This window comes from Hemitrygon akajei, chromosome 13 (assembly GCF_048418815.1).
Source record: "Hemitrygon akajei chromosome 13, sHemAka1.3, whole genome shotgun sequence".
Classification (NCBI taxonomy): Eukaryota; Metazoa; Chordata; class Chondrichthyes; order Myliobatiformes; family Dasyatidae; genus Hemitrygon; species Hemitrygon akajei.
Window position 1 is genome coordinate 11,505,120 of NC_133136.1, and position 24,685 is coordinate 11,529,804.

At 39.2% G+C, this 24,685-nt stretch overlaps 1 protein-coding gene across 5 annotated transcripts in view; it reads left to right on the top strand.

The window, feature by feature from the left end:
- The window catches only part of wdr7 (WD repeat domain 7), a 573,837-nt gene extending 562,602 nt beyond the window's left edge, over positions 1-11,235 (top strand). For all 5 annotated transcript variants that reach the window (XM_073064130.1, XM_073064129.1, XM_073064131.1 and 2 more), the window contains 2 exons: positions 637-741; positions 10,161-11,235. In XM_073064130.1, coding sequence (XP_072920231.1) covers positions 637-741; positions 10,161-10,364 — 309 coding nt within the window. In that variant the 3' untranslated portion in view covers positions 10,365-11,235. The remainder of the gene's footprint in view (positions 1-636; positions 742-10,160) is intronic.
- Positions 11,236-24,685: the final 13,450 nt, after the last annotated feature.

Consider the following 24,685-nt stretch of genomic DNA (forward strand, 5'->3'; position numbering starts at 1 on the left):
AGGAGAATGTTTGAAAAGTTGGTTTTTTACAGAGTGTAATAGGTGCGTGGAACGCACCACCAGGGGTGAAAGATAGTCTGTAGGTAATCAGTTTAGAGTTAAAGTGAGTGAAATTATCTATGCTGATTGAAAGTTAACAACTGCTACAAAACCTGGTAGTGTGGAATCTAAGGCTTCTGTACCTCCTGCCCGATGATACTAGTGAGTATATTCATAGAAACTCATCCAATTAATAACATGAAATCTAGGTTCCCTCCTTTGCATTCCTTTATTTTGTATTAATCTGGCTTAAGTCATCCTTAAAGCATCAGGAGTGTCTCAATTGATACTCTGAAATTTGTGTGGTTTAAATGTTACAAACTCGTTCACGGCTGATCTAATCAGTGAGTGAGTATTAAAAAAATGATAAAACGATTTGCCAAACAAAACTTACTCTCTAATTCCAGCTAATGTTGGATCAGTTATTAAGAGTAGCCTTACATTCCACAGAAGGCTTGCTTTACATGAAATTAAAGTATTTTATTAAATCTGTTTCTGTCCTGTAAAGCAGCTTAATTGTTGTGTTTCCCTTATGACCATGTTTGAGGCATCAAAGTCACAAAACTCAGCACTTTCTATCCACTTTCTCCCTGACAGATCATTCATGGCCACAGTGGACCAATAACTGCTGTATCCTTCGCGCCTGATGGACGGTATCTAGCTACATATTCCAATGCTGACAGTCACATCTCTTTCTGGCAGGTATGCCAATACATTATCTCTTGGTTCTGTATGTTTTGCTTAAACAGTGAGAATTTCTTGAAATTGAAATCAGGTAAATATCCATATAGAAGATATACAGTAAGCAATAAGACTAGATTGATTCAAACAGAACAGCAAATTGAAAATTACTAATAGCTTTTTTTTTGCAGGCAAAATGAAGGATTACATTTAAATAGATTGGGTCTTTGCATAAATCTGTATAGATGTCCTAAGTAGTATTATAGGCAAATAAATGCTCTATCAGTCTTTCTTAGATTTGGGTTTTATATCTAAGAAAGGATGTGCTGGAATTGGAGAGGGTCCAGAGGATATTCATGAGAATATTCTCAGATATGAAAGGGTTAATATATAAGGAGGTCTGATGGCTTCGGGCCTATACTCACTGGAATCTAGAAGAATGAGGGAGGATCTTATTGAAACTTACTGAATATTGAAAAGCCTAGACAGAGTGGACATGGAGAGAATGTTTTCATTGGTGGGAGAGTGTAGGATCAGAAAGTACAGACTCAGAATAGAAACACAATGAGATAAGGAGGAATTTCTTTATCCAGAGGGTGGTGAATCTGTAGAATTTATTGCTACAAACGGCTGTGGAGAGCAAATCATTGGGTATATTTAAAGTGGAGGTTATTAGGTTCTTGATTACCAAAGGTAAGGGGAGAGAAAATTAATTCAGCAATGATAGAATGGCAGAACAGAGTCACTGGTACCAATTGGCCTAATTCTGCTCCTCTATCTTATAATCTTATTAATAGGTCTTAAAAATGATGCTTGATCCCAGTTGGAAGGTTACACTTTTCCTCAAGGTGGTACAAGTATTATCTTATTTGTTTTTACTGTGGCAGTGTCAGCTGGCAGGGGGAGATACATTTCTACCATAGGTGGTGTAAGGTGCTTCCTCCCTCTGCTAGCCTGCAGGTCACCCTTGAGCAAATTGTTGCACCTGCTTAGCCCCCTGATCAGGGTCACGTAAAGCCATCGGAGCAGGTGGTGGATGGTTGTATGAGCTGCTGGTGCAGATCACAAGCCCTGGTTATGCTAACACTGGTGCCAGGCAGACAATCTCTGAAGAGTATTGATAATGGCTGGGATCACCCATCTTGTAACAACACTGCCCAGAAGAAGGAAATGGCAAAGCAGTTCTGTTGAAAACTTTGCCAAGAACAATCATGGTCATAGACCATGGTCACCCTCATCATATGACATGGCACATAATGATAATGATGTGGCAGGTTATTTGTTGCAACTAAGTCAAAGCTCAAACCCTATGGATTTGAACTTCTATATATTACACCTTGAAATATTGCCAAAGTCAGGGGAAAATCTGATATCAAACCATTCTGAGTATACTGTATATTCTGTACACACAAACTTACCATTAGGTAACTCTGGCACATAAAAACTGCAAATTGTACTAACTTGCTCATGCTTTTTTGTTGGCTAGAAGTAAGTTCACTATTTCCTCTATTTGTTTACACTAGGTGGGGATTAATTGAATTAACTTGACTGGCTATTTCTTAATCAGCTTTGTACAGCTGTAAAAAAAAACTTATTGTGTTAAAACAGTACTGAAGGGCATCGTTTTGTTGAGAATCCCATGAAAATTGAGATCTTCATTACAAGCCCTGCATAAGAGCATTAGTGGATTTCTCCATGTAATTCACTACATTGCAGAAAGTTGTAAACTCAGCCAGCTCCATCATGGGCACTAGCCTCCACATCGAGGATACCTTCAAAGAGGCAGCATCCATTATTAAGAACCCCCCACCTCTTTTCTTTGCTACCATCAAGGAAGGAGGTACAGGAGCCAGAAGACAATACACTCAATGATTCAAGAACAGCTTCTTCCCACTTCTGTCAGATTTCTAAATAGACAATGAACCCATGAAAACGACCTCACTAACTTTTATTCTTTTTTTGTTCTCTTTTTACATTACTTAGTTACTTTAATTTTTAATACATACCTCTTTTGTAATTTATAGTTTCTTTATTATTATGTTATGCAGTGTACTGCCACCACGAAACAACAAATTTCACAAGATATGCCAATGATAGTAAACCCGATTCTGATTCCATTTCAGTTATTTTGGAAAACACATAGACCTAATAATGACCTATAATGATAACTATACTTGGTCACGTACCTGCAATAAAAATATAGTACCTTGAAAGTTGTGTCACAGGTAGATAGACTCACATAGAGAGCTTTTAGCACATTGGCCTTCATAATTCAAAGTTCTGAGTACAATTGGGATGTTATGTTGAAACTGTATAAGACAGTGGTGTAGGCAAATTTGAACTATTGTGTCACCTACTTACAGGAAAGATGTCAGTGTGACTGAAAGAATGCAGAGAAAATTTACAAGGATATTGCTGGGACGTGAGGAACTGAATTAAAGAGAAAAGTTGAATCGATTAGGATTTTATTCCCTGGAGAGTAGGAGAATGGGATATTTGATAGAGGAACAGTATGTGAAATTATAAGGGGTATATCTAGATAGGGTAAATACAAGCAGGCTTTTTCCACTGAGGCTGAATGAGATTAGAACTAGAGGCCATAGGTTAAGCATGAAAGGGGAAATGTTTAAGGGAAACATGAGGGGATACATTCAAAGGATGGGGAGAGTGTAGAGTGAACTGCCAACAGAAGTGGTAGATAAAGTCACAAACAAGAGAAAATCTGCAGGTGCTGGAAATCTAAAGAACACACATAAAATGCTGGAGAAACTCAGCAGCCCAGGCAGCATCTAGGAAAATGAGTACAGTTGACGTTGGCCAAGACCCTTCAGCAGGACTGGAAGATTGGTAGTTGCAGGTTCGAATTCAACATTTAAGAGAAATTTAGATAAATACATGGATGGGAAGGATATGGAGGGCTATGGTGCAGGTGCAGGTCAATGAGACTAGATATAATAATAGTTTAGCATGGACTAGATGGGCCAAAGGGCCTGTTTCTGTGCTGTAGTGCTCTATGACTCTAATGACAGCCAGCAAACTACTGGACTTTCAACTGCTCTTTGTGATAACCTTGCAAATTATAAAATTATTTCAAGAAGTTCGGACATAATGAGAATAAAACAGGTCTCACTTCATAATATTAACCATATTCAGACATAGCAAAGTCTTTTCTCCAAGCCAGGTCAACCTTACAACGCCCTTCTCAGGGATAGATGGGGCCAGTGTCTTAATTAAAAGGATAGTCCGACAGATTAATCAAGCAGCAAGATGACTTGGTTGCACTCACAGAATCATCTAGTGTCCCAGACTCATCCATCACAATCTCCAAATCCCAATACCGGACCCATTTAAGAAGCAGTTGAATCCTTCACTGGTAGACTTAGTGTTTTGGTAGATGAAATCAAATGGCCACAATTACATCAGCTCAAATTTATCTTGCAGTTCACAAGTCTTGTGAAGAAATTCACTCTAGGATGTTTTACTGACCCATACAGACCTGCTCAGTACTGTGATAGATCCAGGGACATTGCTGAATTTGCTATTTCATTTGGCCTCTGCAATTCTGCTGATGGATTGGGCTCAACTATTATGCCCCTGAACAGATGAATAGCAATAATTTTTCAAAGATTTAAAAGATACAGAAGGCAAGTTAATTCCTGATTCCTATAAATCCTGGAGAGAGCTTGTTTAATAAATCATTTGTCTAATTAAAAATTGTACTTTTAAATTAAGATTCTTTTCCAAACATTCCAATTCCCAGTAGTGATCATTACTGTGATTTCAACATAAAATTTACACCTTCTTTTCAACTTGTCTTTAATCGATCAGTCACTTCTCATCTCTTACTCCCTGTTCATCAGCTCATTGTCTCTGCCAACAAGTGAAGCTAAGAAATGTTGATGGCTTCACAGTACAGATGAATTAATAAAATACATAAAACCTAAGACAATTTCCTCAGAAATAATGATATGAATTAAATCACAAGTCACCATTTAAATTAGAGTGAATGTTTGTTGGAGTAGTTGTTATTTTGACTTGAAAACCAGACCCTAAACTGCTTTTTGCCCCTCTCAAAGTGTTCTTTATGTGAATCTTTGGGCCTCTTTACAAAGACAGCCAGGGTTGCTGCACTCTCATATACAGCAGATCACATGCTTTTAAAATGTGACCTCAGGCAATATTCTGTTTCATTATTAATATTAAAAAAACACCGTAGCATTAGTCATCTAAAATGTTGATGAATCTACATGAAATAAAGCAACAGCATGTCCAACAATGTTCCCTTAATTTTTTATTACAGCTGTGCGGAAATATTTTACATGGCCTGAAAGCTGCACGGCATTTAAATTTTTTTTGTAATGTACACGCTATGAATACTTAGAATGAAAATTGAAAAATCACATACTTTTGATCTTATTTATTAATTGAAAGGTAAAATGAAATCTAGCACAGCAAAGAAAATATTTCAAATTTCATAAACTTTTTCTTGCCTAATCCAATTCTAGCTGTGTGCTAACAAAGGCTATGTGCACAGGAGCGTTTCCGTTACTGTGCGGCCACGCAGCCGCACAGCTCGCAGGGGACAGTGATGTCCATCCACATTGATGTCAAGGCCAAAAATGTTCACTTCCCTTAGTACCGCAGGATTCTAAAGAAATTAAGTATATCCCTGACGATCTTTACCAATGTTTATTGTTGCATTATAGAAAGCATTCTGTCTGGATCCATAACATTCTATATGGCAACTGCTCTGCAAGTGACCGTAAGCATTTGCAGAGAGTGTGGACACAGCTCAGTCTGTTGCAGGAACCAGCCTCCCCTTGCTGGACTCAGTCTATATGCTTCACTGCCTCCATAAAGCAGCATAGTCAAAAATGCCACACACCCCCGACATTCTCTCTTCTCCCCTTTCCCATTGGGCAGAAAATACAAAAGCCTGACTGCACCACCGTTCAGATTCAGATTTTTTATGACATGTATATCAAAACATACAGTGAAATGCATCATTTGTGCAAACAACCAATGTACCCAAGGAAGTGCTGGGGGCAGCGTTCAAGTTTCATCACAAGTTCCGATGCCAACATAGAATGCCCACAGTGTTCAACACTTCAATAACATTACATACAGTATTTAGCAAAGTTTCAAGAATATTAGCAGCCGGCATCAAAATGAATACCAGTCTTCTAAACACTGCTGAGCTAAGTAGAAATAGAAGCGGTAACCACAAAAGGTTGTGCAGATGCTGGAAATCCAGAGCAACACAGACAAAAAGCTGGAGGAGTACAGCAGGTCAGGCAGCTTGCATGGAAGTGAATGAACAGCTGACATTGTAGGCTGAGACAGCAATGAAAAGGAGGGAGGGGAAAAGACAGAATCAGAAGATGGAGGAGAGGAAGGAGTGCAAGCGGGAAGGTGATAGGTGAAGCCAGGTGGGTGGGAGAGGTGGGGGATGAAGTAAGAAACTGGGAGCTGATAGGTCAAAAAGATAAAGGGCTGGAAAGAAATGAATGTGATCGGAGAGGAGAGTGAACCATGGGAGAAAGGGAAAGAGGAGTGGCACGAGAGGGAGGTGATAGGCAAGTGAAGAGAAGAGGTAAGAGGGGAGCCAGAGAGAGGAATTGAAGAAAAGGGAAAGAGGGGAAATTACCAGAAATTAGAGAAAATGATGTTCATGTGATCAGGTTGGATGCTCCCAGACGGAATAAGAGGTGTTGCTCCTCCAACCTAAGAGTGACCTCATTGTTACAGAAGGTGAGGACATGGACCGACATATTGGAATGGGAATCATGATTGGAATTAAAATAGTTGGCCACTGGAAAATTCTGCTTTGGATGGAGCGAAGGGGACTTGTTTTTGGATGTTTTTATATTCATCTACCACCTAACCAACTGGTAATCTGAACTCACCACCTTGGTCTTCATCTACTTACACCTACCTTGACCAAGTGGGTTTCCTCTGGGTGCTCCAGTTTTGTCCCATACACTAATGACATATGGTTAGGATTAGTAAATTATGAACTTGCTATGCTGGTACTGAAAGTGTGGCGACATTTGCAGGCTGACCAGCACAATCCTCATTGATTTGATTTGATACAAACAACGCATTCCAATGTACGTTTCCATAAACCGTAAGATATAGGAGCAGAATTATGCCATTCAGCCCATCGAGTCTGCTCCACCATAGCTGATTGATTAACATCATTCCTGCCTTCTCCCTGTAACCTTTGACACCCTGACTGACCAAGAACGTATCAACCTCCGTTCTAAATATTCCCAATGACTTGGCCTCCATAGCTGTCTATGGCAGTGAATTCCACAGATTCATCATCCTCTGGCTAAAGAAATTCCTCCTCATTTGTTTTCTAAATGGACATCCCTCTATTCTGAGGCTGTGCCCTCTGGTTCTAGACTGCTCCACTATAGGAAACATCCCCTCCACATCCACTTTATTGAGGCCTTTCAATAATCGATGTATATGTGACAAATAAAGTTAGCCTTTCTAATCTTTCTTTATTTAAATAAGGTCAGCCATTTAACTAAGATGAGGGAATTCTTTTTCACTGAGAGGATGGTGAATTTTTTGAATTATCGTTCCAAGTGGCACATTCATTAAGTACATTTATGACAGAGCTTCATAAAATCACTGACCAGGGCATGAGGATTCAGAATTCAGTTCTGGCGTCATCTGCAAGGAATTTCAATATTCTCCCCGTAAATGCGTAGTTTTCCTCCCACAGTCCAAAGACATACCAGTTGTAAATTGTCGTGTGATTAGTCTAAGGGTTAAATAGGTGGGTTGATGTGTGATGTTGAGCTGCAAGGGCTTGTTGTACGCTGTATCTCTAAACACAAAAAAAAAGTTTGGCTACTCAGTGGATAGAGGGGCATAAGGTTCTTGCAAGAAAATGCATCATGGTAAAATATCACTATTGCTAATTTCTTTCAGCTCATTATTCTCTCTAAACTTATTTTGCAGTATTTCCAACAGTTTGTTTTAGTTTTCATGAAGGCAACACAAAATATTTGGTTAGTGTCATCGCCATTCCCTTATTCCCTGGCATAATTTCTGCTGCCTCAACTGTGCGTATCTAAATGGTTCTTAAAAGTCTCTAATGTGTCAGCTTCCATCACCACCCCAGGCAGTGCTTTCCACTCTGTAAAAAAAACTTGCTCTTCACATCTCTTTTGAAATTACCCCCTCTCACCTTAAATACATGCAAGAATGTGGGTCGGGGCTGGTGTATACATAGGGACAAAGTAAGTAGTCAGTCCTGATCTTTGTTGAATTCTGAAGTTTTCCCTGTCCTCGAGCTCAGTTACTGTTGTATGTGCCTAAGACTTTTGCACAGTACTGTACATAAGCCCTTTCCTTTGATCTTCAGATTTCCCTTAGTTAATATGGTTGGAGTGCATTTCCTCTTTTGTGGGAGAGGGCTTAAAAGGTTATAAGAGTTAACTTATTTAACTCTTTAAGTCTAAACCATTTATTTTCTGCTGACAAATCTCTCATCTTGTTGCCCAGTTGGAAAATTAGGAGAAAACCAGACAATGACAACTCATTCAAATTGCTGAAACAAGACTTGGTTTTCTGCATATTGAGCAGTGAGCCTTTTCTCCCTTGGGTAGTTGATAATGTGAAAGAATTTCAAATTGACAATTTGCATCTTATTGTCTACCTGCACTGTACTTTCACGGTAGCTGTCGCAATTTATTCTGCATTCTGTTATTGTTTTATCTTGTACCACCTTAAAACAACATCCAGTCTCTGGCCTGGACTCGCCCTCTACCTCTGAACTCCAGGATATATGATATATTTTCAGGTATTGAATGAAGATGCATTCAGACTAGAGGAGAGTTTAGCCAAAACTTCCAGTATTCTAGGCATCTACTAACAACAAACAACACTAGGACCAGGGCACAATGATGAAGTGAATTTCTGCCATTATTGCAGCTCCTGTACAGTTACAGTGACTCTTGACCTCATAATCTCTCGTCATGACCCTGCATCTCATTGTCTACCTGTCTTGCACTCTCTCTGCACCTGTTACACTTTATTCTGCATTCTGTTAATGCAGAATCTCAGAGCACTATGCAATGAATTGATCTGTATGAACAGATTGCATGACAAGGTATAAATAGGGTAAATGCAAGCAGGCTTTTTCCACTGAGCTTGGGTGAGACTACAAGAAGTAATGGCTTAAGGGTGAAAGGTGAAACATTTAATGGGAACTTCTACACTCAGAGGGTGGTGAGAGTGTAAAACCAGCTGCCAGCAGAAGTGGTGGACACAGGTTCAATTTCAACATTTGAGAGAAATTTGGATAAATACATGGATGGGAGGGGTATGGATGGCTATGGCGTAGGATGTGGCATAATCATGGAGTGGCATAAACTGGATGGGCTGAAGGGCCTGTCTCTGTGCTGCAGTGTTCTGTAACTATGACAAGCTTGTCACTGCACCTAGTACACGTGATAGTGAACCACTTTCAGTTCCAGTTTATCAAAATGTGTGGCAAATTTTGGTTGCATACTTCAGATGTTCTGGTGACAGTCATGCATATAGAGGATGCCTGGAATAATCTGGAATAAAAAAGCCTTGCTTCCTTGGATATTTTGCAGGAAATTAATTACTTTCCATGGGGCTGAGAAGGAAAGTAAGTCAGCCAATATCGAATGGAGGAACAGACTTTAATGTCAAAAAAAATGTATTATCATGTTACCTTGAGACTAACTTTTTGCAGGCATTTACAGAAAAATAAAGAAATACAATAGAATTTATGAAAAGCTATACATAAAGGGGTTACCTCATTGAAACCTATCAAATGTTGAAATCCCTCAGTAGAGTGGATGTGGAGAGGATGTTTCCTATGGTAGGGGTCTAAGACCAGAGGACAGTCTCAGAATAGGGAGGCATCCTTTTAGAACAAAGGGGAGAAGAAATTTCTTTAGTCAGAGAGTGGTGAATCTATGGAATTTGTTGCCATAGGTGGTTGTGGAAGTCAAATCACTGGGTATATTAAGGCAGAGGTTAAGAGATTCTTGATTAGTCAGTGCATGAAGGGACATGGGGAGAAGGCAGGTAACTTACCCACACTGGTTCAGGAGCCTGATGGTTATAGGGTAATAACTGTTCCTTAACCTTATGCTGTAGGACCTAAGGCTCCTGTACTTCTTGTCCGATGGTAGTAGTGAGAAGAGAGCGTAGCCTTATACTGGTAGTCCTTGAAGATAGGTGCTGCTTTTTTTCTGGCAGCACTCTTTGAAAGTGTTCTCATGGTGAGGAGGGCTTTTCCTGTGATGGACTGGGCTATAACCACCACTTTTGATAAGCCAAATGACGTAATTATGCTCCCATGTCTGCTGGTCTTATCTAACTCGGTTTAGAAAATATTGTTTTGTTTTGCATATACATTCTAGTTCACACCTTTTCCTACTTTACAGATGAACACATCACTGTTGGGAAGTATTGGGATGTTGAATTCAGCCCCTCAACTCCGATGTATGAAAACCTACCAGGTGCCTCCTGTTCATCCCATTTCTCCAGGTTCACAGAATGCACTGAAACTGGCGCGCCTGATCTGGACCTCCAACCGCAACGTCATCCTCATGGCGCACGACGGGAAAGAGCATCGATTTATCGTCTGAAGTCGCCGTCGTAATCCCATGAAACAGTAGACCAATAAAAATATGTATGTTGTTTGCAATGCTGGTTAATGTTTACATTAAATTACTTACATGTAGATTTGTTTTCATAAAGTTTATAGTTTGTAATGTCAACTTTCTGTGGGTTTTTGTGACTAAGTGAAATAGTTGTCCAATATTTAAACCTAGATATTTGCATATTCCAGTCATTAATGATTCAAGAATTGTTTCTTTAGGTTTGCACATCTTTCTCTCCCTTTTGTGATTCTAAGTCCAAGTTATTACAGTAGAAGTATCAATATTGTGGTTGCTTGTATGAAGCACATCTCATGCATCTAATTAAAACTTGGGCCCTCTTCAAGAGAGAAGAAAAGGCACAATCTAGGGCAAGAATGGCCAAAGTTGGGGAATTTATCCTCATTAAGAATAGTCTGACTGACTGAGAAAACGGTTCACCACGTATCATCATGATGGTGCTCTGCTTTAGCTAAAGATTTCAACTAAGCAAAGACCTGGGCCAGTAAGAATGAGCAAGCTTTGAACGACATTACTATCAATGATTCTGCACGTTATAATATTAGCCGATTCTGTCAAGGAACTGGAAGTGCAATGTAACATGATGCACTTAGGTGTGTTCTTGTAAGTTTGGAGCAGGAATAAAAGGGATTTATGTTCTGTCTTTTGTAATGCTGTCTCTCACTGAAGATATGTTCCTCCAGTTATAATTTTACTCTTATTGATATACAACTTGCTTTATTAATAAAGTAGCTGTAGAGCTGGGGTCCATGGACTCCTTGCTTAATGGCATTGGTCCATGGCATAAAGAAGGTTGGAATCCCCTACCCCAGAGTGTAAGTGGCAAGGAGAATCTGGATTGGGGGGGGGGGGGGGGGGCCGGAATTGATTAGAATGTGGGGATAGCCTCGGAATGTAAGAACTTCTCTTTTGAACAGGAATGAGGAGGATTCCCGTTAATCAGACAGTGGTGAATCTGTGGAATTCATTGCCACAGACAATGTGCAGGCCAGGTCATTGAGTATATTTAAAACATAGGTTGATAGTTACTTAATCAATAAGGGAACGTTACAGGGAGAAGGCAGGAGAATGGGTTTGAGAGGAGTAATATATCAGCCATGTTTCAATGGTGGAGCAGATTTGATGGGCCAAATGGCCTAATTCTGCTCCTGTGTTTTCGGGTCTAAAGTTGAAAATCTGGGTTTCACCACTATCAACTCTTGAGAATAGTTTGGTAGCTGCTGCATCCACAATGTGAACTGACCCATCTCACTATCAATGTAATTCCTCAGTGGTCTAACTCGGGAAACACTATCAAGTTCAAGTTCAATTGTCATTCTACCATACACATGTGTACAGCTAAATGAATCTATGTTCCTCTGGGACCAAGTTGCATAAAACAGTACATACAATCACACACAGCACCCAAGATATATAGTTACGATAGCCTGCAGATTAATGGTGCATGGATGTTGTCTATGTAGCCATGTTCCCACAAGAACTAACACGCAACAGTTCCGCATTTCTCGCAGCTGTCTTATATTGTCGTTCTTATATGTTACTATTAACAGTAAGAGCTATAGCCAACACTGAAGAGCAGCTCCTTGGCAACTAACTGGACACAAAATTGAAAAAAGTTCTGTTATTTGATGAATGATAATATATAGAAATTAACATCTGAACTGGCTATCCTGTTTGATATTAGAATTTGAACTCAGTTTTAACTTTATTCCTCAGTTACAATAAAGATGTAGTAAACACAAGAGATTCTGCAAATGTTGGAAATCTTGAGCAACATCACAAAATTTTGGAGGAACTCAGCAAGTCAGGCAGCATCTGTGGAGATGAATAAGCAGTCAATATTTCAGGCCAAGTCCCTTCACCAGAACTGTATGTTTAATTATTGCAGCTTTTATTTTCTTTTAAATCGTCCTTATAAAAATCTTTCATAATTTTCAATATTTTCATAAGGTCACCATTTGACTTTAACGAGTAAAATGAAACCCAGATGCTGATAAGCATCCTTCCTCATTCTTAAATTTATCCATTCTTCCAGTGCCTTTACACCCCAGATTAGGCGTGACACTCAAACTGCGATTTGCATAGAAATAGTATCAAATCTTCAGTTTGATACGGCTTTATTTATGAAATTTACGATCACTTTTTGCTACATCATGATCTCATACAAACAGAATGAGTTTTCAACTGATGAAACAGCAAGAAATTGGATTTTTTTCTTTCTAAAATCTAAATTTATGAATTAAACTTAAAATATTCAATAGGTGATATTCTTTTGTTAGTGCGATTTCACTCTATATACAAAACCATCTGCACTTCTCAATAAATATTGATTTTGTTACTCCATCACTGTTCCGTTTCAAGTCTGTATTCATATATTCATTTGCTCACTTTCAATTGCAAATTTATCCACCATTTGAAACAGTAAGGTTGTGGTACTTGGTGTTTTGCAATTGACTTTCTTTTCCTGGGTTAAAAAGGAGAAAATGAGCCAAAATTCCCTCATCTGAGTGTTGTCAGTGACCCTGGGTTGATTACAGTGCTGTGCAAAAATGTTAGGGGCATATATATAGCTAGGGTGCCTAAGACTTTTGCACGGTACAGTAAATGGCAATGAGTTTTGCTTCTGATGAGCTTGATGCTTTTTATGTTTGTTGTTAGGGAGTATACTGGAGTTATGTAAATTGCAAGCAGTAAATTGAAGTTACAATACTGTGTAAAAGTATTGGGCACCCTAGCTATATATCTAAGACCGTAAGACATAGGAGCAGAATTAATCCATTCAGCCCATCAAATCTGCTCCGCCATTGCATCATGACTGATCCCAGGTCCCACTTGCCTTTTTGTGATCTCCTTTGATGCCTTGACCAATCAGGGAATTAACAACATTAGTTTTAAATATACCCATGGACCTGGCCTCCACCCCAGTCTGTGGCAGAGCATTCCAAGGATTCATTACTCTCTGGCTAAAAAAAATTCTCCTTACCTCTGTTTTAAAAGGTCGCCCTTCAATTTTGAGGCTGTGTCCTCTAGTTCTGGATATTCCCACCCCAGGAAGCATCCTCTCTACATCCAGCCTATCTAGTCCTTTCAATATTTGGTAGGTTTCAATGAGATCCCCCCCACCCCCCAACATTCTTCTAAATTCCAGTGAGTACAGGCTCAAAGCTGCTAGGCTGCTGGTCACAGGTTAACACCTTCACTCCTGGAATTATCCTTGCAAACCTACTCTGGATGCTTTCCAATGACAACACATCCTTTTTGAGATTTGGGGCCCAAACTGTTGATAGTACTCCAAGTGCAGCCTGACTAGTGTCTTATAAAGCCTCAGTGTTAATCATATTGCTTTTATAATCTATTCCCCTTGAAATAAATGCCAACATTGCATTTGCCTTTTTTACCACAGACTCAACCTGTAAATTAACCTTCTGGGGTTCTTGCCCAAGGACTCCTAAGTCCTTCTGCACCTCTGATATTTGAATTTTCTCCCCATTTAGTTAATAGTCTGTACCATTGTTCCTTTTACCAAAATGCAGCATCATATATTTCCCAACGCTGTATTCCATCTGCCACTTTTGTGCTCATTCTTCCAATTTGTCTAAGCCCTCTTACAATCGCATTGCTTCCTCACCACTACCTACCCCTCCACCTTTCTTTTTATCATCTGAAAACTTTGCCACAAAGCCATCAATTCCATTATCTAAATCACTGACAAACAATGTGAAAAGTAGCGGTCCCAATACTGAACACCACTAGTCACTGGCAGCCAACCAGAAAAGGCCCCCTTTATTGCCACTCTGCCTCCTGTCAGTCAACCATTCCTCTATACACACCAGTTTATTTCCATAGTATTTTACCTTGTTAAGCAGCCTCATGTGTGGCACTTTATTAAATGCCTTCTGAAAATCCATGTAAATGATATCCACTACCTGTCTTTTGTCCACTCTGCTTGTTACTTCCTCAAAGAACTCCAACAGATTTGTCAGGCAAGATTTCCCTTCATAGAAACCATTCTAACTTTGACTTTTTTTTTATCATTAATTTCCAAGTACACTGAAACCTCATCCTTAATAATAGGCTCCAACATTTTCTCAACCACTGAGGTTTGGCTAACTGGCCTATAATTTCCTTTCTTTTGCCTTCCTCCCTTCTTAAACAGTGGAGTGACATTTGCAATTTTCCAGTCCTCCGGGACCATGCCAGAATCGAGTGATTTCTAAAAGATCGTGACCAAACATCTGTTATCTCTCTTAGGACTCTGGGATGTAGTGCATCTGATCCAGGTGACTAATCCACTTTAAGACCTTTGAGTTACCTAGCACTTTTTCATTTGTAATAGCAATGACACTCACTTCTAATCCCTGACACTCATGGACCTCTAACACCTTTTTACTCTAGATATAACAGAAAAAATTTCAGTATCTTGCTTTACATTATCGGCTATTTTGCCCTCATATTTCATCTTTTCCCTTGTTATAGCTTTTTTAGTTACCTTGTATTAGATTCTAAAAACATCCCAGTCATCCAACTTCCCACTCACTTTTGCTACCTTATATACCCTTTTACTTGGCTTGTAATATTTGCTTATAAGCACCAGTGTCTAATGTGGTTGTATTTTAGCATTACATCTACAGATGCATGGGTATCCTAATCTTTGACTCAGGGTCTCTGCCCAAAATAAATGGGTCCACTCCATCAATGATCGATAGAAGCTATGTTCATGTAAACTTCTCAGTGTTGTCTGCTATATATCTCATATCCAGCTCACTGGAAAATATGTAGCAAAGTCAGGAGAATTGAAAGGCATAAATTGTAAAATTTCACCTCCGTGTTCAGTGCCTTTTCATCTATGGTTTTGAAGGATAATGGGCTAGATACAAAGAGGATATTCTGTTCTGAAACCTTTATTATAACATAATACTTTAAAAAGGACATCGATAAACATATCTGAATTTAATCCCAAAGCAAGCTTGATAGGCAATTCTGTATACGTGATTTAATTACTGTCCTAATAACTATGTCAATGCAATAGATGCACCAAGAATATAGTGAAGTTTACATCTACAGGCATATTAGGGATAAAGTCAAATAGCCACTCAAACCATTAGTATAATAATGTATCAGATATACATACACAAAATTCTGGAGAAACTCAAAAGGTCAGGTAGCATCTTTAGAGAGATTCCCAAAGCATGTGCGTTAGGCAGTTTTGTGCACCTGATTTAATTGCCTTCCTAATAACTATGTTAATGTACAGATATAATGGTGACTGGTTTAAATAATGACCACTTAATATAATGTACAGGTGAAATCCACATAAAGGGGATATTACATTGGTGTTATTCTTTGTTTATAAAATGACCATGTGTGAATTGTAAATCTTGCTGAAAATGTACATTTTTAGGAAGCATATTTCTGTTCTGAAGTCTCTGAAATTGATTGTATTTTGGTAGATTTGGCTTGTGTAAGCACTATGTGTTTTGTGTTGCTTTGCTATGCAGCCATTGAAGAAATATAGTTGTGCTGTGCCTTCTTAGGCAATTTACATTGATTGAATGTTTCTATACCTGTGTGAAATCTTAAAGTACCATGTTGAAGATGTACTTTGACCTTTACTTATCCAGGTCCTCTACAATGCCCCGAACCCAGAAAAAGAGTTAATTCTAGTTATTCTGTGCTTATCGGTAAAGAGAGAGAATTTACTTAAAGATTCAAGTCAATCTAAATTCAGGATTCTGTGACAATATAATTAATACTTTTTCAAAGTGCTAGAGTCCTTTAGTGTTTTTGGTGGACGTCTGCCATTCCCATTTCTCCCTCTGCTTGGAGATGTACACTCAGTTTGCATTTTATTATTATGGTCTACATGATTTTATGCATTGGGTTGCTGCCACATGATTGGCTGATTAGATATTGGTATTAACGAGCAGATGTATCTGGTAAAGTGGCTACTGAATGTATATTGTAAACACTGACGCTGTGGTATCCTGAAATAAAGTGATACAGTATTTACTGCCAACCACTAATAGCCATTCTCTATCACATCATGCAAATCTCTTCCAGATCACCGTTAAAAATAAATTGAAGCAAAATACACAAATTGGTGAAGGAACTATATCGACTGTGGAGGAACTGTTTAAGAATAAACTGAACAGTATTAGAGTTTGTTACTATCAGACAATGTAATGTGTGTAACTTAACATGTATCTTGGATCAAGGATCAACTTTATTCGCCATTTACATTTGCATGTATTAGGAGTTTGCTGTGATGTGTTGGTCAGGGCATGACATGCAGCAAAACATTCAACAATTATAAACAATTAAAAAATAGAGGTTTGAGTATGGAAGTGGAATAAAATATGCATAAATATATGCATACCTTTGCATAAGTTACTATTTTCTGTTTGAAATTATCTATCCAAACTTCAGAATATTTGTCTGATTCATTAAATTTTTGTTTGATTCATTTAAATTCATTAAATTCAATGTGGTGTAATTTATATTTATTTTGTTTACAGCTATGGTCTTATTTTCTGACTTTATTGTTGCAAACAGATGAGTGACAACAGCAGTCATTGCGTTTCTTACACATGATTGTTAGATTTGACAGCAAAACATTTGGGCTTCATTGTCTAGCTATCTCAGCTGTGCACTTAATTCCATTCACATTTCCTACTGTTTTTAAAACTAACAACATTTCACTTCCAAGGCTATTTTGATTTACATATAGTACTGTGCAAAAGTCTGAGACGACCAAGATTTTTTATATGGTTTCTGATGGCATGGCCTCCACAGAGCCCTGATCTCAACATCATCGAGGCTGTCTGGGATTACCTGGAGAGATAGAAGCAAGTGAGACAGCCAAATTCTGCAGAAGAACTGTGGCAAGTTCTCCATGATGCTTGGAGCAACCTAACAGCTGATTTTCTTAAACATCTGCAGTACAGTGTACCTAAGAGAACTGATACAGTTTTAAAGACAAAAGGTGGTCTCACCAAACGTTAATTTGATTGGTTTTTTTTTACTGTTTACTGCTCTTTATAGTAATTTTTTTGACATTTAGAAACTTTTCATTATTTTGAAAGCTTATTGTTTTGGACAGTTTTTTGCACGTGCCTAAGGGTTTTGCACAGTTTGTTCGTTATGTGTGGTGTCATATAACGTGGCAGTCATGGTCTTTCCATGACCATGATTGTTCTTGGCAAATTTTTCCACAGAAGTGGTTTGCCATTGCCTTCTTCTGGGCAGTGTCTTTACAAGATGGGTGACACATGCTATTATCAATACTCTACGAGATTGCCTGGCGTCAATGGTTGCATAACTGCAACTTGTGATAGGCACCAGTTGCTCTTATGACCATCCACAACCTGCTCCCATTTCTTCACAGACTTTGATCAGGGGGCTGAGCAGGTGCTACACCTTGCCCAAGGGTGGCCTGCAGGCTAGTGGAGGGAAGGAGCACCATACGCCTCCTTTGGCAAAGATATATCTCCACCCGCCACCCAATTTTTGCACAGTACTGTATATAAAACTATTTGGCATAAAGTATTTTATATGCTGATAAACCTCTTCATTTACATAATTTAAAACTGTCCAAACTCTTGTACATACGCTGACCTTAAATTTAACACATGTACATGGTGATATGAAGATTAAGAACAAAAACATGAAACTTAAACATTTCAAGAAGTAATTTGTATTATTGAACAACAGATATTTTGTATATTAAATGCAGCCAAACTGAATGTTTTGTTTCTCCAAACTGTTAGTTTTAACAGAGATTTTCCTTTTCATGTTGAATTAAACTCAGATAAAACTTAAATCAAGTTGATCACCTTGGAAATAGATAATACCAAAGGGAACAATACAAGGTCAAATCACATCTTATGAGGTAAAATTGTAAAATTATAAAATATTAAATTATAAAGCTCGAAGATTACAATATTTTGTGATGGAACTTATTCTTCTCCTGCCCATCAAAATGGAATACTTTAAGGAAACCCACATTACTTTTTGACACCCCTTTCTGTTCATAAAAATCTTGGTGTAAATTTTTAGAAAGGCTTAAATAAGAACTTTGTTTCTACACTCACTGTCCACTTTATTAGGTAGCTCCTGTACCTAAGTGGCTACTGAGTGTATCTTCATCGTCTTTTGTTGCTGTAGGCCATACACTTCAAGATGTGCTTCTGCACACCATTGTTGTAGCACATGGTTATTTGAGCTACTGTCGCCTTCCTGTCAGCTCTAACCATTCTGGCCACCTCCTCTGACCCCTCTCATTAACGAGGCATTTTTGCCCACGGAACTGCCACATACTGGATTTTTTTTTTTGTTTCTCTCACCATTCTCTGTACATTCTAGAGACTGTTGTGCTTGAAAATCCCAGGAGATCAACAGTTTTTGGGTTACTCAAACCACCCCACCTGGCACCAAAAATCATTTCACAATCAATGTCACTTAGACCACAAACAAGAGAAAATCTGGAGATGCTGGAAATCCAAGCAACATACACAAAATGCTGGAGGAACTCAGAAGGCCGGGCAGTACCTATGGAAAAGTGTACAGTCAATGTTTTGGACCAAGACCCATAATGTGCTGGTTGTTGATGCAAGTGATGCATTTCACTGTATGTTTCAATATACAGATGAACAATGAACTCTGAATCTTTGGGATTAACAAAACTTCTTCAAAGTTCAAAGTAAATTTATTATCGAAGTACATACAGTATATAGGACTCAGGGCACTTGGAGACACATGATAAAACAGGCCGTAGTCAACGTGGTTTCCTCAAGGGAAAATCTTGCCCAAAAATCTTTCAGAATTCTTTGAAGAAGTAACAAGAAGGATACGAAGATAGGTGGAGGGACACGTAGTTTTGAGGAAGTAGAGAAGCTACAGAAGGACTTAGACAGATTAAGAGAATGGGCAAAGAAGTGGCAGATGGAATTCTGTCGGGAAGTGTATGGTCATGCACTTTTGTAGAAGAAATGAATGGGTTGACTATTTCCTAAATGGAGAAAAAGTACAAAAAACTGAGGTCAAAGAGACTTGGGAGTCCTTGTGCAGGATTCCCTAGAGGTTAATTAGCAGGTTGAGTCTGTGACGAGGAAGGCAAGAGCAATGGTGCAACTCGTTTCAAGAGGATTAGAATATAAAAGCAAGGATGTAATGTTGAAACTTTATAAAGTATTAGTGAGGCCGCACTTGGAGTATTGTGAGCAGCTTTGGACCCCTTATCTTAGATAGGATGTGCTGAAACTGGAGAGGGTTCAAAGGAGGTTCACAAAAATTATTCCAGGATTGAATGGCTTATCATATGAAGAGCATTTGATGGCTCTTGGCCTATATTCACTAGAATTCAGAATTATTGGTGACCTCATTGAAACCTATCGAATGGTGAAAGGCCTTGATAGAGTGGATCTGGACAGAATGTTTCCTGTGGTTGGAGAGTCTAAGACCAAAGGACACAGCCTCAGAATAGAGGAATGTCCTTTTAGAATGGAAATGAGGAGGAATTTCTTGAACCAGAGGGTGATGAATCTGTGGAATTCTTTGCCAGAGATTGATAGGATCTTGATTGGTCAGGGCATGAAGAGATACGGGGAGAAGGCAGAAGACTGGGGCTGAGAGGGAAATGGATCGGCCATGATGAAATGGCAGAGCAGACTCGATGGCCAAATGGCCTAATTCTGTTCCTATATCTTTTAGTCTTATATGTCTCCATATTCAATCCTGAGATTAATTTCCTTGCAGGCATTCACAGTAAATACAAGGAAACTCAATTGTATCGATGATAAACCACACACAACCAGAAAGACGACTTGTTGTAAAAGACAACAAACTGTGAAAATGTAAAAAAAAATTAATAATAAGCAATAAATATCGAGAACATGAGATGAAGGGTCATTGAAAGTGAGTGTATGCTGAGAAATTTTGTATAATCCTGACAAAAAAAATTTCAGGAACAAATATCAACCAAATATTCCGCAGTAATTTCATTCAGCCGAATTCCGTCAATTACATTTGCAGTTTTAGTCTGTACTGCTATATAACTTGTTCAATCCATGTATTCCACAACTTAGCTCCACACTTGGATTAGTCCTTTGTAAGCTCAATAAGGAATTATCTAGCTGGGTTTTTTCCCTTTATTTGGAGATAAAACAAATTAACTGATGTTTGTAAAATTCAACTAAATACCTGTGTTTGAAAAGTAATATCATTATTTCACAACATATCCTAACACGTTACTTTTTGTTTCTGTAACAACAGCCATGCACCTAATAAAATATAAATTACAGTTCAATAAATGAGAAAGATTGAAGATATCACTAGTTTTGCTGTTTTGTTAGACCATAAGCCCATCTGAATTAGGCCATTCAGCTCAATGAGTTCATTCCGTCATTCTATCATGGCTGATATATTATCCTTCTCAACCCCGTCTTACTGCCTTCTCCCTGTAACCTTTGACACCCTGAATAATCAAGAAGCTATTAACGTCCGCTTTAACTACACCCAATGATTTGGCCTTCTCAGCCACCTGTGGCAATGAATTCCACAGTTTCACCACCCTCTAGCTATAAAAAAAATTCTCCTCATCTCTGTTCCAAAGGGGTGTCCTATTCTCAGGTTGTGCCCTCCAGAACTAGATTTCTCCAATATAGGTTCAAGATTCAAAGCATATTTGTTATCAAAGAATGTATAAATTATTCACTTTGGTATTTGTCTACTTACAAGCAGCCACAAAGAAAGAAACCCGAATAAACCGATTTTTAAAAAGGGAGATCAAAAAGCATTGCACTGGGAAAGAGAGGAAAAAATCACAATTCATGCAAACAACAGCATTCCGAACCAGAATGAGTCCCCAGATCTGCCCCAGAGCATCTGGAGTAGGCCCAAGCCTCAGTCCCAATTCATCACACCAGTGAGGCAAAACACACACAGCAGCCAGATCAGTTCACCACCTCGGTGCCACAGAGGAAGAGTCAACATCTGCTGGACAGTGAGTGAAATCAGCTCAACCCTCGCCCGTTCCCAACACTCGCATTTCCAGTCTATTTGTGCCGACGTTTAAGTTATCCAAGCACTGAGTAGTCCCTCGCTCTAGGACCCAGACCCTGGCACCTCGATACACTTGGGCCACCCAGCCCAAAGCCATTCTCAGTCTCACCAAATCGGCTCAGCGCTTGGAGCAACCAACCTTGCACTCCGGTTAGGTGGACAGGCATCAAAAATCTTCCTCATCGACTCATCTCCAAATTGCTCACTCCAATAGCGACAGCAATACTAACTCCGTCCATGGCCCCAGCTCAGACCCGTTGAGCCTTGCAATGCCCTGGCATGGCTTATCCCCCGAACCATCGCCTCTGTCTGCCTCCTTACTGTCGGCAGTGATGTTGCACCACAATTTACTTCAGAAAGGATGTTATAAATAATGCTCTTAGTCAATCTCTTGCCCTCTGAAATCCCAGTAAACTGTCACACATCTTCAATAGCACCATTTTAAATCAGAAACCATCGTAGAGGAAACATCCTCTCCACATCCAAAAGGAGAATAATCAGAGATTGATCTTAAACCAGAAACAATTAAAGGAGAGCTTCCAGTATTTCCTATCCCATCGTAATCATATAGCGACATGGGTGTTCTGAGCAAACTTCACAGTTTCTGATAGCTTTGTGCCTGTGCCCAGCCAAAGCCTCAACCAGCCTAACAACATATAAAAAAAACAACACACACAAAATTCTGGAAAGTCTCAACAAATCAGCCAGCATCTATGGAGAAGAATAAACACTTGATATTTTGGGCCAAGTCCCTTCATCAGGGTGCACAATATCAACTGTTTATTCCCCTCCCATAGATGCTACCTGACTTGCTGAATTCCTCCAGCATTTTGTATGTGCTACTCAAGATTTCCAGTAAATGCAGAATCTCTTGTGTTTTTAATTTTAAAGAAAGGTTTTAAAATAAATCAATATTGTTAAAAAGGCTCTTTGTTTTACAAAACTATTTATATTACTATCACAAATTTTCTGAGGAGAAAATAAAGCTGCTACGATATAAATTGCAATTTGCAAGGGCAGAGTGGATGTCCGGCAGTAGTTATCACTTATCCCAACACTTTAATCTCTATAAACCTGTCATATTATTTCATGCAGAACCCATAGCAAATCCAATCAACTAATTTCACTGGCAAATCCACTGAGACAATTGCAAATTTGAACCTCATGAACGAGTCCTGTATCATTGAAAACAAATTTTGATTTCCACTTTGAAATTGTTTAAACATGATAAGTTGTGGTTGGGTTTGAATTAAGAACCTCAGTGAAGTTGCTACCTCAAAATCCCCACAATCAAGTTTGCAACACAGAAACACACCATTCATCCTAATAGACCCACGCTTCTATTTATGTTGATCGGACCTCCTCTCAATGTTAGTCTTTTAACCTCATGTAAAATCTTAAGGAAGCTTAAATCAGACAGCACCCTTAAAGAATATTATGAAAACAAGAAAGAACTCCAGAGCAACACGGACAAAAAGCAGAAGGATCTTAGCAGGTGTGCAGCATCTATGGAGGGGAACAAACAGTCGATGTTTTCCAGCCGAGACCCTTCATCTTAATCTCTTGTGCATAAGAAAGCACTCTTAAGAGATTAATGAGTGGCTGAGGAAGTGGTGCAAGGGACAGGGTTTTTGATTTCTGGATCAGTGGGATCTCTTCTGGGGAAGGTATGACCTGTACTAAAAGGACACGTTACACCTGAACCCGAGGGGGACTAATATCCTTGTGGGCGGGTTTGCTAGAGCCGTTGTGAAGGGCTTACTCAAAGTTAGCAGGGGGAGAGGAACTGGAGTGAAGGGGCTGAGCATGGAGCAGTTGGTGTACAGTCCATGCAATGTGTACTGACTGGGAGAAAGGACAGGTAGATGACAGAGTAAAATTGCAGTTCATGTAATAGGTGGAGTGTAACACGGGAGCAAAATTGAAAAGGGCAACAAATGCGGGACTGAAGATGCTGTATTTGAATGCACGCAGTATAAAGAACAAAGTAGATGATCTCGTAGCACAATGAGAAATTGAAAGGTATGACATCGTGGGCATCACTGAGACATGGCTGAAAGAAGATCATAGTGGGAAGCTTAACTTTCAAGAATACACATGGTATCGAAAGAACAGGCCAGTAGGCAGAGAGGGTGGTGTTGCTTTGTAGGTTAAACAAAATGAATTCAAATCCTAAGAAAGGTGTGACATAGGATTGGAAGATACAAAACCCTTGCAGATAGAGTTAAGAAACTGCAGGCGTAAGAGGACCCTGATAGTCAGGATGAGGCATATAAATTTCAACAGGAAAAATAAAAGTCATGTAATAAGGTTCAAAGGTTCATTTTATTATCAAAGCATGTATCCATATACAACTCTGAAATTCATTTTCTCCAGACAGCCACGAAACAAAGAAGGAACATGAAAGTTGTTCAGAGAGAAAAATCAAACCCACCCCCCCACACAAAAAAGAACAGCATCCCATCATCAACCACTCCCAAATCCCCACCCCACACAAACTGAACAAGGACATTGACTCACAAGTAGTCCCTCCCCCCACACAAAAAACTAACAGAACATCAATCCCCAAACCCCCTTCCCTCACACAACAAAGTGGAAAAGGAACAGGCGATATAAACACAGAATATAAAAACCATAAAACTGAAAAAGTCCACGGTCCATCAACACAGAACCACGATACTATCCTCCGATATCTCCAACATTCATTGAAAGAGGGAGACACCACACGAGTGCAGAGGCTTACCCGCCTGCCGCTGTGAGCCACTGAGCGATAGGCTGTTCACAGACGTCTTCTCGGCAGCAATGGTAAGGACAACGTTTTGATAGTTTTAGCAGATTTCAATATGCAGGTAGATTGAGAAAACCAGATTGGTGCTGGATCCAAGAGGCGGTATTGTAGAATGCCTATGAGATGTCTTCTTAAAGCAATGTGGTTGAGCCCACGAGGGGAAAGGCAGTTCTGGTTTGGGAGTTATGTAAAGTACCAGATTTGATTAGGGAGCTTAAGGTAAAGGAACCCTTAGGAAGCAGTAAAATAATGGCTGGGTCTTTAGGGGGCAATACAAAAGGCACAGAATAAATGCATCCCAAAGATGAACAAGTATGCTAAAAGGAGGATGAGGCAACTGTGGCTGACATGGAATGTCAAAGACAGCAGAAAAGCCAAAGAGAGGGCATATAATATAGCAAAAGTTAGTGGTAAGTTAGAGGATTTGGAAGCTTTTAAAAAC